Source organism: Vicia villosa, linkage group LG3 (genome assembly GCF_029867415.1).
Source record: "Vicia villosa cultivar HV-30 ecotype Madison, WI linkage group LG3, Vvil1.0, whole genome shotgun sequence".
Classification (NCBI taxonomy): domain Eukaryota; kingdom Viridiplantae; phylum Streptophyta; class Magnoliopsida; order Fabales; family Fabaceae; genus Vicia; species Vicia villosa.
This window is the reverse complement of record NC_081182.1, coordinates 50,152,858-50,164,680: the sequence shown is the minus strand read 5'-3', so window position 1 is coordinate 50,164,680 and position 11,823 is coordinate 50,152,858. Positions and strand designations below refer to the sequence as shown.

The following is an 11,823-nucleotide window of genomic DNA, read 5'->3' as shown; positions in this document are numbered from 1 at the left end:
AACATATGTGTTGAATAAATATGCAATTAGAAGGTTGGAGAACAAAGTACATAAGGAGGTTTGGAGTGAGAACAATCCTAATATGTGTCATTTCAAAGTATTTGGTTCATTGTGTCACAAATATGTATCTGATGCCAAAAGAATGAGGTTGGATAATAAGTGCACACCGATGATTTTAATTGGTTATCAAGTATCTGGTGCCTATAAAATATATGATCTTGTCACTCAAAAGATATATATCAATAGCGATATAATGATAGACGATGGAAGCTTATGGGATTGGAAATCAAGGAGTTGTTCAAGAAAATCTTAGGTGACTTCATTACTGAACAACAATGAAGATAGTGATGAATCATCTAAAAAAGATGTGGAAGTTCTAAATGTTAAGGTGAATTAGAAATCTTAAAGAATACAGAACATTCCAAGAAGGGCGCAAGAATGTGAACTCAACAATGACAATGATGTGACTTAAGAAGGTGATTTGGTTCATATGGCACTGATGGCATATGTTGAGCCCATCAACCATATATGAATCCGTAATTGGAAAGACATGGAAAAGGCTATGAAAGAAGAGCTATCTACAATTGAAATGAATGATACTTGGGAGCTCATATAAATGCCACATGTTAAGAAGGCTATTGAAGTAAAGTATGTGTTCAAGTTGAAACATAACCCAGATTGACCAATTGCAAAACACAAGGCCATGTTAGTTGCTAGAATTTTTTTGTACAGACAAGGTTTAAACTATTAAAAGGTTTATGCCCATGTTGCCAAAATTGAGATAATTAGGCTTATGATAGCCACAACAAATGCACGGGGATGATGCATGTTCCAACTATATGTCTAGTCATCATTTTTAAATGATCCAGTTGAGGAAGTGATCTTTACTAAACCACTAGGATTTGAGATCAAAGACAAGGACTAAATGGTTCATAGACTGAACAAGGCGCTTTATGGTCTGAAATTGGTACCCAAAGTCTAGAACAAGGAATATATGGATTTCAAGTGCATTTGGGCGTCAACAATTGTATGATTGTTTTTATATTCTTGTATGTTAATGATTTATTTGTAATTAGAAGCAATAAATTCGAGATCAAGAGATTCAAGGAACTCAAGATGAAGTTTGAGATGATTGATCTTCACATGATATCCTACTTTCTAGGATGAAAATTCTCAACACCTCAAGAGGTTTGATGCTACACCCAAGAAAGTATGTTGATGAAATAATCAAAAGGTTTAAGATGAAAGAATGTAAATTTGCAACAACACCTATTGAGAAAATCTCAAGCTAGAGAAAGGAGAAAGGGAGTAAAAAATGGATTCCATAATTTTCAAACAGTTCTCTTATATATCTAAGCAATATTAGACAAACATTTGATTTGTTGTTGGTTTGGTAAGCAGGTTTATAGACGATCCAAGAAAAACTCATATGATAGTAAATGGTTAAATAAAAAAATTTAAATTAATTTATATAGTTGATTGATAAACTTTATGAAATAACCATAAGGATTAAATTGAATTTTTTATTCAATAATATTTGGTTTATGCAATTTTTAATGTTTTTGTTCTTTCACTTAATGATCCATTGCAAACAATACAATGATACAATGCAGACCCCACCTTGACGTCTTCGCGCACTCAAAACTCAAAAGCAAAAGTCATATGAATTATGAAAATGAGAATAGCATGCACCCACCCAGCCATCATCTTCTTACATAACCGTTGCACAACGGAACCCATCCCCGGTAACCAAATTCAAACAACCACAAACTCTAAAAAGCAAAAAAAAGTACCAAAAGCTAAACAAGAATGCTAAATATACCTGTTTTTCAAACCCAACTCCCAATGCTATATCAAACCACCCTTTTCTTTTTCCTCACTCTCTTGCCTCTCATTCATTCCTCAACCAAATCATGGGTTGCTGCATTAGCAAATGCAAACCCAACAAAAACTCTCTTGATCAATTCAACAAACACCTTCAAGACAAACTTGTCATCTCTCATCAACATCATCAACCTCTACCACCTCATTCTCCAACAACACCAACCCTTGCTTATCCTTCAAACAAAATCTCACTTTCACCTCTATCACCTCCATCACCAACCTCTTCAGTTTCTTCCTTCACATGCACTACTTCTTCCAACACCATCTCATCTTCAAGCTCCAATTCATTATCATCTTTAACCTCCAAAGATAGATCCTTCTCCAATGAGTATCTTTGGTCATGCTACAAGGAGAATCCACACATCATCACTCGCATCAATTCCCTCTCGGAATCTTCTCCTCTTTCCTTCATCCCCACCAAACCTAAAAAGATCGTAAACCCTTCACCAACTAAGGAAAACATGCCACAGAAAAGAGTTCGATCGAATTCACCGACGAATCTTACTCGACAGAAGAGTTTCAGAAAGGAAGTGGAATTATTACCAATGAGGCCTAATAGAATGACGGGTTCACCTTCTCCAAGCCGGAGATTCACCATCTCAGACAACAGTGTTTCGAAGCGAATAAGTAATACGAATAACAGTCCCAATGTTAGTGTTGCTCATTATTCCCGTTCAGTTAATTCGTCTTCTTCGATAAGGAAAGAAGGCCTTAAAGCAACGATCTCTAGTCCGAATCCAAACAACAGTTTGCGACGGATTCATTCGTCTGGTTTGAATTTTAGGCAGAGAGAAACCATTGTTAAGGATGTGGTTGCTAGTCATAATCACAATGTGGATTCAACAGTTATGGAAGATGTTGATAATCCTCTTATCTCATTGGACTGTTTCATCTTTTTGTAGAAAACAGTGTGTCCTCTTCCTCTATTTTTTTTGTTTGATTTGGTGTTTATACATAGTTAAGAACCGGTTCTCTATGTTTTTCTTTGATTTTTTTTCTTTTACCTTTCTTTTTGGGGCTTGTTGATTGTTGAATATAAAGGTTTATTCTTTACTAGAATTGAAGCTTGTAAGGTTGATGAAATTTGTGTTTCTACCTTTTAATTATATATGATTAAAGATACAGTTTTGTGTTCTGGTTTGAATTTGTATTAGGTACGGCATAATGAGATAACTTCTTGATTAATATGGTGGCAATATTGTTAAGTATTGATTATAGGCATATAACTATAGCCAAGGTTCTAAAAGAACTGTTGTTGTTTACTGGGAAAACGAATTAAAAAACACATGATTCTAAAACCCTTATTTACCTCTCAAGATCCCGAGTAGGGCTGTATTTGGTCCATAGGATCCGAGAACCGGATCGGAAACCGTACCGATTCCGTACCGGTGGAACCGGTCCATTGAACCGACCAAATGTTATTCGGTTCGGGAATGGGTAATTTTTTTATCCGTTACTAAAAATGAATACTGTATTGGATATTTATTGGATACTTTTGTCGGATATCCGAAGTAACGGTCCGGTTTCGGTCAAAAAAATTGGTCCATCACTGTTTCGGTCCGGTCCGGTTTTATCCGATACTATTTCAGTCCGGCTCTCGGGATAGCAAATACCCGGACCGGACCGGACCGAAAATAGTCCTAGTCCCGAGTAAACTTGTTAGGTACTATCAATCCTTGTGTTGGATAAGATATCAAAATTTTCAAATAAAAAAAATATATTGCAATGATAACAACCATAACGGCAAAAGCCTTTTCCTCATTGCGGCAGTTATTTTTCAATTACAATATGTTTGTTGAAATTGGTTATGAGTTTTTTGGTGTTGAGATAACTCACGAGGTGAATACAATATAAATAACAGTTCCACACATTTTACATCTTTTTTTTCTTTAATGTTCATTTTCTTGATAATTTTTTTATTGATGTAAAACATAATTGCAATTAAACAAAGAATAAGAATGATTGAAATACCTATTTATAATAGAGGAGACCCAACTAACTTTTAACTAGATCAGGCCCATCTAACTATTAACTAATAAAATGTCCAAAATAACTCAAATCCTAATTATACTATTTAATAGTTCCTCACAAATGGAAGAGTGTTGGTCAAACAAATCAATTACCAACTAATTTTATATGACATTACTCTTTGCGTTACTCATACACCCCCGTGAAATTTCAAAATATTTATAGATTTCAAATTTTTTTGAATTTTAAAATTCAAACGCGTCTAAAATACACAACATTTCCATAAGACATGTTATACACAATGTTAAAAAAAATAATAAAATCCAAATTTGATAATCTAAATTCTTCCGTGATACTAGCACTTAAACACGCCACAATCTCATGCAGGAGAGTTTCAAGATTGTAAAATACAAAATATAGCATATTATCAAAAAATTAGGGGTGGCAAAACGGGTTGTGGTCTGTCGAGCCGGCCCGCACACCCGCCAATAATTGGCGGGTTGGGTTTGGATTTTAAGTCCGCCGCCCGCCAAAGCCCGCCCCGCCCGCCACCCGTCAAAGTTCGTCCCGCCAAAGTTCACCGCCCGCTAAAATCCGTCTCGCCTATTCGTTCATTCTGTTTCGCCTTAAGCCCGCCCTATTTAGTTAATTCTAGTAATTTTCATTGTTGGTGGTTTATTTTATACATTTATTTGTAAATATATGTAATATTTTTTAAAGTAAAATTTGTTAAAATTTTGTTTTAAATAATAAATGAAAAATTTAATAAAAAGGTAAAAAAAAAACTCTTAATCTATTAAAAAAATGAAAAAAAATATAAATAAAAAATAGATGGGCAAGCCCGCCGCCCGCCGACCCGCCATCTTAGCGGGGCGGGCATGAATTTTATGCCCATTTTACTTGGCGGGCATGCCCGCCCCACTCATTTTTTGCGGGCTTAAGGCGGCGCGGGGCGGGGTGGCTGACCCGTTTTGCCACCCCTACAAAAAATCACAAACAAAATAAATTTCAAACAATAACAGAAAATCATGACATGAGATTTTCTGGATAGTAAAATCTGGAATATACTCCGTTAAGAGAATCACAAAACATAAACAATTTCAAACACGGTAGTAAGAAAACACAAATTAATATAAATATTTGTTATCACATACACAAAATATGTGACATTACATAGATCTTTATTAACACAAAATCTAACGTCACATTTCATGAGTTAAAGATGATTCAGAACGTTTCAACATCTTTAAAATATCATCTACCGATCTCGCCACTTTCGCATCCACTTCGATCAAACCCTTTATTTTGTAATGGTGAAACATACTCCATATAACTCTCAAATCTTCATCTGTCTTCAACTCAAAGTTGTTGAACTTCAACTTTTCTTCGTTATCAATTTGCATCATGTGCATATGTATCAAGATCACAAGCTTGGTGACCTCTCACCTATCTTTTTAAGTATTTCCTTATGGGGATCACCAAGCACCTTCTTGTGTTTATTTTGATTTGTATTTGTATACCTTTATGCTTTATTTTGTAATGGTGAAACATACTCCATATAACTCTCAAATCTTCATCTGTCTTCAACTCAAAGTTGTTGAACTTCAACTTTTCTTCGTTATCAATTTGCATCATGTGCATATGTATCAAGATCACAAGCTTGGTGACCTCTCACCTATCTTTTTAAGTATTTCCTTATGGGGATCACCAAGCACCTTCTTGTGTTTATTTTGATTTGTATTTGTATACCTTTATGCTTTACTAACCTTAAAAAAAATATAAAAAAGATGCTTTGTTTCCCTCATTTTTATTTTGCAAGTTAGGGGATTGAATCAAGAACACCAAGCATTGTTCCATCAGGTAGGGTTTTGTTTGCTCAAGCTCAGAAATTGTTTGATAATTGATTCTCAAGGGCTCATGCATTAAGACTTGACCGATAATCTTAGGCATGATCTCTTTAAGCTTTATTCAACTTCAAATTGATAAAGAATTATCCAAAGATTTGATTGCTTGTTCCTCAAGAAAGTCAAGGTTTATGTGTTTATTTCCATGTCTTCATCATCAAGTAATCTCAAGCTTTCCCCTTATTCAATCAAAGTTTAATCAAGATTTCATCAATTTAAGTTCATATGTTCATCAAGATGCCTTTAATTTCAAGAAAAGCTTAAAAGGTTCAAGTTTGATCAAAGAAGTTTGACCTAAAAGTTAATATTTTCAAGCCTAAGTTCAAAATATCACAACTTACTCATGGTTAAGCATTTTGGAGTGCTTCTTTTTGCAAATGAATCTCTTTGACATCCCCAACAACGTTTCTTTACAAGTCAAGAGCCAATTGTACATGTAAGATCATCAAAAGTTTGAATACATTAGAGGTCATTTTGTGGACTAAGTGAAATTTGACCTAATTTCAAGTGTATTTTGCCTAACTTTGCAAGATCATAACTCCTTCAATATTAAACATTTTTTAGTGCTTCTTTTTGCATAATGTCATTCTTGATGTCCTTTACAATACTTCTTCAAGGATCAAAAGTTAATTATGCTTGGAAAGCCATGAAAAGTTTGATGACCTTATAGGTCATTTTGGACTTGAATTATTTTGACTTGTGATTTAAGGTCATTGTACCAACTTCAACATGTCCTAACTTTTTTCTCAAATGTCCAAATCAATACTTTCTTATCACATTTTACTCTTTTTGATGATAAGATCAAATTTCAAAAATAATGAGCCATAAAGGTGGATTGTACAAGATGGCATACAAGCTTGAACATGGGTGCATGAAATTTGATTTTCACTTTTGATCAGAATTTTGGATTAACAAAAACTCAATTATATATCAAATTTCCACGCGTTTTCTATCTAAATATGATTGGTGATATGTTGTGAAGCAAACTGATCCATAAACACAAGGATTAGTTGCGTTTCAGTGCCATACAAGTCACACTTTTCTCACTTGTGGATGAAACTTGATTCACACGATTTTGGATTCATTTCACACGTATGAGCCAAGCATTACACTCCCTATAAATAGATCAACCTTTTACCTTCATTCTCAAGTTTTTTATAGCCACTAAACTCCTGTTTAGACTTCAAATTTTTCCTCAAAAGTGTTGAGTTCGTATTCAATTTCCAGACCTTTCCAAAGCCATTTATCAATTCCTTCAGCTTCCTTGCCACTCCCTGAAGCTAACACAATAACTCCCAAGCTTTGAGAGCCCTTAAATTATCCTCACCAAGTCCTGTTTCAGAAACTTTTGAGCACACTTCATTCAGGTAGTTATAGGCTTTCATTTGCTTCAAACTCGATGCCATTGTGTAGCCCTTGGTTCTCTGATTCTTTCTCATAACTTACTTTGTTTTAATCACTTGATTTCGTCATTTAATTTTACTTTTGGTTTTCTAAAAATGCATCGTGTTTTCCAAAGTTCGCTTATACAGTTTGAATAAATTTCAATGGAGATATTGGTTGGATTTGCACCGGTGAAGATGATGATATCAAAGAATTTCCACATCAATATTTTGTCAACAATACACCGGAGAAGAGAATGACCCGTAACAGAAAAAATTTGAAAAATATAATGACTATGAAATTTTGTCAACAATACACCTCAATAATTTGTCAATAATACACTAAAGAATTTAATTTTTTGGACAAATCATTCAAATTATTTCATGTAAACATAACATTTTAATTAAATATTAATTAACATTTTAATCGTATATAGGAAAAACTCTTTCGCGGCTGCTGCAACCATCAATGATATTGATTATAGATTTGGATAGAATTATATTGGATGTAATATTTGTCTTACAAAACTAATTCAAGATGGTCAAAAATACAAGTGTCGCTTATGTCCTAAGCCACCAGAATACCTAACTCCATTGTACAAACTAAACTTTAGCATTCCTTATCTTTGTTATTTAAACTTTAAGACTATGACTATGACATAAATAAAAATATGTAGATTCAAAATTCAATTGAAAGTATGAAACGAAACAAGAGAAGCTACATTCACGATGTTTGATCAAGATGCTCAAAAACTACTCAACACAACTACAGAACAACTATTGACTGAGGGAAACAATAAATCCAAACCATCAAAACTGCAAAATCTTTGTCATCAACAATTAATTTTTGAAATTAAGTTGACCGATCATAACTTGAAAGAAGGATCTCAAACTTACACTGTAAGAAAAACTTTTGTACCAAATATCCTTCGACTTGATCTTTCAAACATAAGTCCAATTAAACTGGTATAAAAATTTAATATTTAAAGTCTAAATTCATTTTATGACAACAAATAGTTTATTTTCTTTTTATACAACTAGGAACCGCAATCATCGCAGCTTGAAAATTCTAACAATAATAATGCGGTTGTTTTAAATAACAATCATATCAAAGAAAAAGAAATTTAAGACAAGGAGAAATAGGAAGAACAAACACACACAAAAAGACTCTTTACAAAAAAAGACTCAGAATGATATATGTCCACATCTCCTCATCCGAAGATGAAATATTTAATCCCAATCAAACCATAAAGAAGAAAATTGACAATTAAAATATTATCTCCTCTGATAAAGAACCTATCATTCTTCAGACCTTACGGAAACGGAAAAATTAAAGAAAAAAATCAAAAGAAAAAAGAACTAGAAACAAACTCCAAAAATCAAAAAAGAAAAAACAACAAAGGATGATTTGCATTTAATTTTATATTTTTAATGATTTTTTTTATTTTAAATAATCCATAATTTTTATTATTTTCGCTATTGAAATTTCATATTAATTATTATGTCTTTTGAATTCTTCTTAATATTTTCAATAATGCATAATTAATTATTGTAGTAGTTATTTTTTATTAAAATGTAAAATTATAATTTACTAATATTATTTCAAATATTCATATTTTACTAAAATTATTCATTTTTAATATCTTAATTGAAACTATTGTCTTTCTAATTATAATTATAGTATAATTATAGGAAAGAATACTTTTTAAAATAAATTACTTTTCACGGCGTAACATGCAAGTCAAAGTCTAATTATCTATTAATATTAATCTGAATTCTTAAATTTTTGAAGATCAGGTGTAGGTAAACATCAATTCATCTATAACCAAATAATTTGAAAATCTATTTAATTACGATTTAACCACAAAAAATATTATATAAATTTCAAATCATACGTGATAATCCGTCTTTTACACCTTAAAAAATGACACTGATACTAATAAAGGATAAGTATAATAAAAATAAACTATTCACAAATATATGTTTTCTGAGAAAACAAGCTTTTCTTCTTGACGTCAAAAAAACAAGCTAGGAATATAAACGCAAGTTGATCTAATATTGTGCCGGCCCAGAGTGTTACATTTGGATCCGTTTGTCTATTGAAAACAACGCGTTAGTTAAGATCTCTCACAATCCCATGTTGTTCCACTGTCCCTTTTCACCCAGTTAATAACCACTATCTACTCCTACAATTTGGGCCACTAAATAGCATAACATCAGTTTGTGCTTCCTCATTGGCTCATCAGCCTAAAGTTGTTGTTTTTATTGCATTCGACCAAAAAAATCAAAATTTACTTAAGTTTGATTTTCATGTTTTTCTTCATAATTGCCGTCTCTAATTAAAAAAAAAAAAATTACAACAGGATAAGACTCCATGTACGCATGTGATTATCGGATTTTGAGTAATAAAAAAATATATCTTTGAGGGACGAATCATATATGAAATTAGGAAATACTTAAAATCAAATTTTGCATATTATAAATAATGTTGCTATCGAATTAAAATGTGATATTCTAAAACCGACGTCTTAAGACAACATCACCAATTCAACTAAACGTCAAGATCTCATAAAACTGTGATTGACCCAAAATGACCCACATTGAAATTCCGCCGTTTACATTGATGATTTGAGGACTTGACAGCGATTAGAGTATGGGCAAATTGTAGCCACAAAAGTCAAAGGATTATGTCTCTTTTTCGTGTTATCTTATGACAAATAAATCACTTATGCTGCTAGAATAAAGATTTATTAATCTTGTTTTCACCAATGATCATAAATAATTAAACAGAGGTATATGCAATAATAACACTTCAATGTTTAAAAGAGGTGAAATTGTTGTGTTGCATGTTGTTTACGTTGGAAATTCGTAAACAATCGTTAGACCTTCAAAAACGAAAGTTATTGGTTACTCGGATCGACTAGATTGATCCTAAGACATAATCTGGCTTTTGAGATTTTTTATGTTCGTTTGGTACATATCTTTCGATTGTTTGGTTATTTTGTAAGTAAAGAGTTTGTTTAAAAGACAAAGTAAAAGTGCAGGAGGTAATTTAAAGGACTTCGACTCAAAAAGTAAAAAGAAAGTAAAAGACTTTTGATGAAGTAAAAGCAGAAATAACTGGAAATTTGATTAAATTGTGGTGAATCATACGTACATTTCTCAGCACTCGTTTCTCGGTATACTTAGTACTCTGAGTATAATTGAGTATTTGTACAGATTGAACAACCTTAAAATCTAATGCTACGATCTTAATTTATACTAATTCCACCATAACGACATTTTCCTAACGGAATGTCACGTTCTTCGCTTGCATGTTCCTTAATCTCTTAGGCCTCCACGCGTCCTTTTCGCATGAGAACAAACATTTGAATTTGAATCTTCTTCCGTTCGAAGTGCCAAGTTCAATTAACGTGGTCGTCTAAGCTTATTTCTAAAAAGCTCCAAGATATTCTAAGTCTTTATCTTTGTCTTCGAGGATACCTTCTTCGATAACACTATGACAAGATAAAAACCTTTTCAAACGCTTTGATACTTCAAATACTCTTCATGAGCTTGAATTCGCATCCTATTTCGAAGTAACTTTTCTTCATCAGCAATCTTCATCTTAGTTTACTCATCGAAATTCCCTGCAACACATGTATGAGTGAAAAAATATATGGACGTGATTCAAAGTCAGACTTCTATTGGGAGACATTTAGAATTGCTCCCTATTGATATGGCATGAAGCACGGAGGATCATTGCATGCACATCAATAGTGGAAATGAGAACGAGAGGAGTGCTCCTATGCGATGCTTTAGAGCGAAAGTCCACATGTACGTCAATTAGTGGAGAGCTTTGTCAGGATTGGACCGGCGTTTTGGTCAATCTTGTTGAACCTTTAGCCAGCTCGGAAGAAACACTCCCCCCAAGTCCTTGCTATTAGTGATGAAGTGAAGAATATTCATGTTGTCCAAGCACATGTCCCATTGAGAAAGTAGGTTTGTCCAAGCACATGAGCTTCATCATGGTGCTTAGTGGGAATAGGTAGCATTGAGATTATTCACATATAATGCCTATCGTGCAGCTGAAATGTTACCTTAAAGAAGTACTCGTCATATGCTCACATGCTTTGGGTAGAAGGGTGACATTCCTAGGTTCACTTGATTGCATTTGAGTGTCGTTAAAGAATCATGGCTTGATATTGGTCGTTGGTCGTGATTTTTGATCTTCTTCATAATCACAATTATTAATCTGACGCTCTTTAAGTGTTAATAAATTAGGAATTTAAGATTGAGTTTCATTTTTTCGACTTCTTTTGTTCTTTAGTGATCTCAACCTCCTTCTTCTACTTATTCTTGTGATTTCTGCCATTGATGTCTAAGTTTCCTACATTTTGGAATTTTTGGCTTGAATCTAACAACTTTTATCGATCTTTAGAACATGCACTAAAGTATCAGGTGCTTATTTCTATCTCTTTCTTTTTTCTATTTTTGTTAGCTATTTAGTAATAGGCCATTTATGAAAGTAAGATATAGAGATTACAAGCACATCATCTCGAACTAAGGTAGAGCCCAGAAGTGATAAATGCGTAGATGGATAACCCAATAGTGACTATCCCAAACATAAAGATCCTCCCTACTAGGATAGACATGAGAGAGGTTGGTGTTGGGTTTACCTTTGGAAAAATTCTAATGGTCGCTCT

At 33.1% G+C, this 11,823-nt stretch overlaps 1 protein-coding gene across 1 annotated transcript; it reads left to right on the top strand.

Moving 5' to 3' along the window:
* The first annotated feature begins 1,810 nt into the window (after nt 1–1,810).
* LOC131655687 (uncharacterized) lies at nt 1,811–3,023 on the top strand. The gene has a single exon (XM_058925518.1). It carries the CDS (start codon nt 1,914–1,916, stop codon nt 2,784–2,786), a length of 873 nt encoding a protein of 290 aa, XP_058781501.1. The 5' UTR covers nt 1,811–1,913; the 3' UTR covers nt 2,787–3,023.
* Nucleotides 3,024–11,823: the final 8,800 nt, after the last annotated feature.

Excerpts from the sequence above, each read along its gene's own strand:
- LOC131655687 (XM_058925518.1), top strand. The coding sequence starts at position 1,914 with ATGGGTTGCTGCATTAGCAAATGCAAACCCAACAAAAACTCTCTTGAT.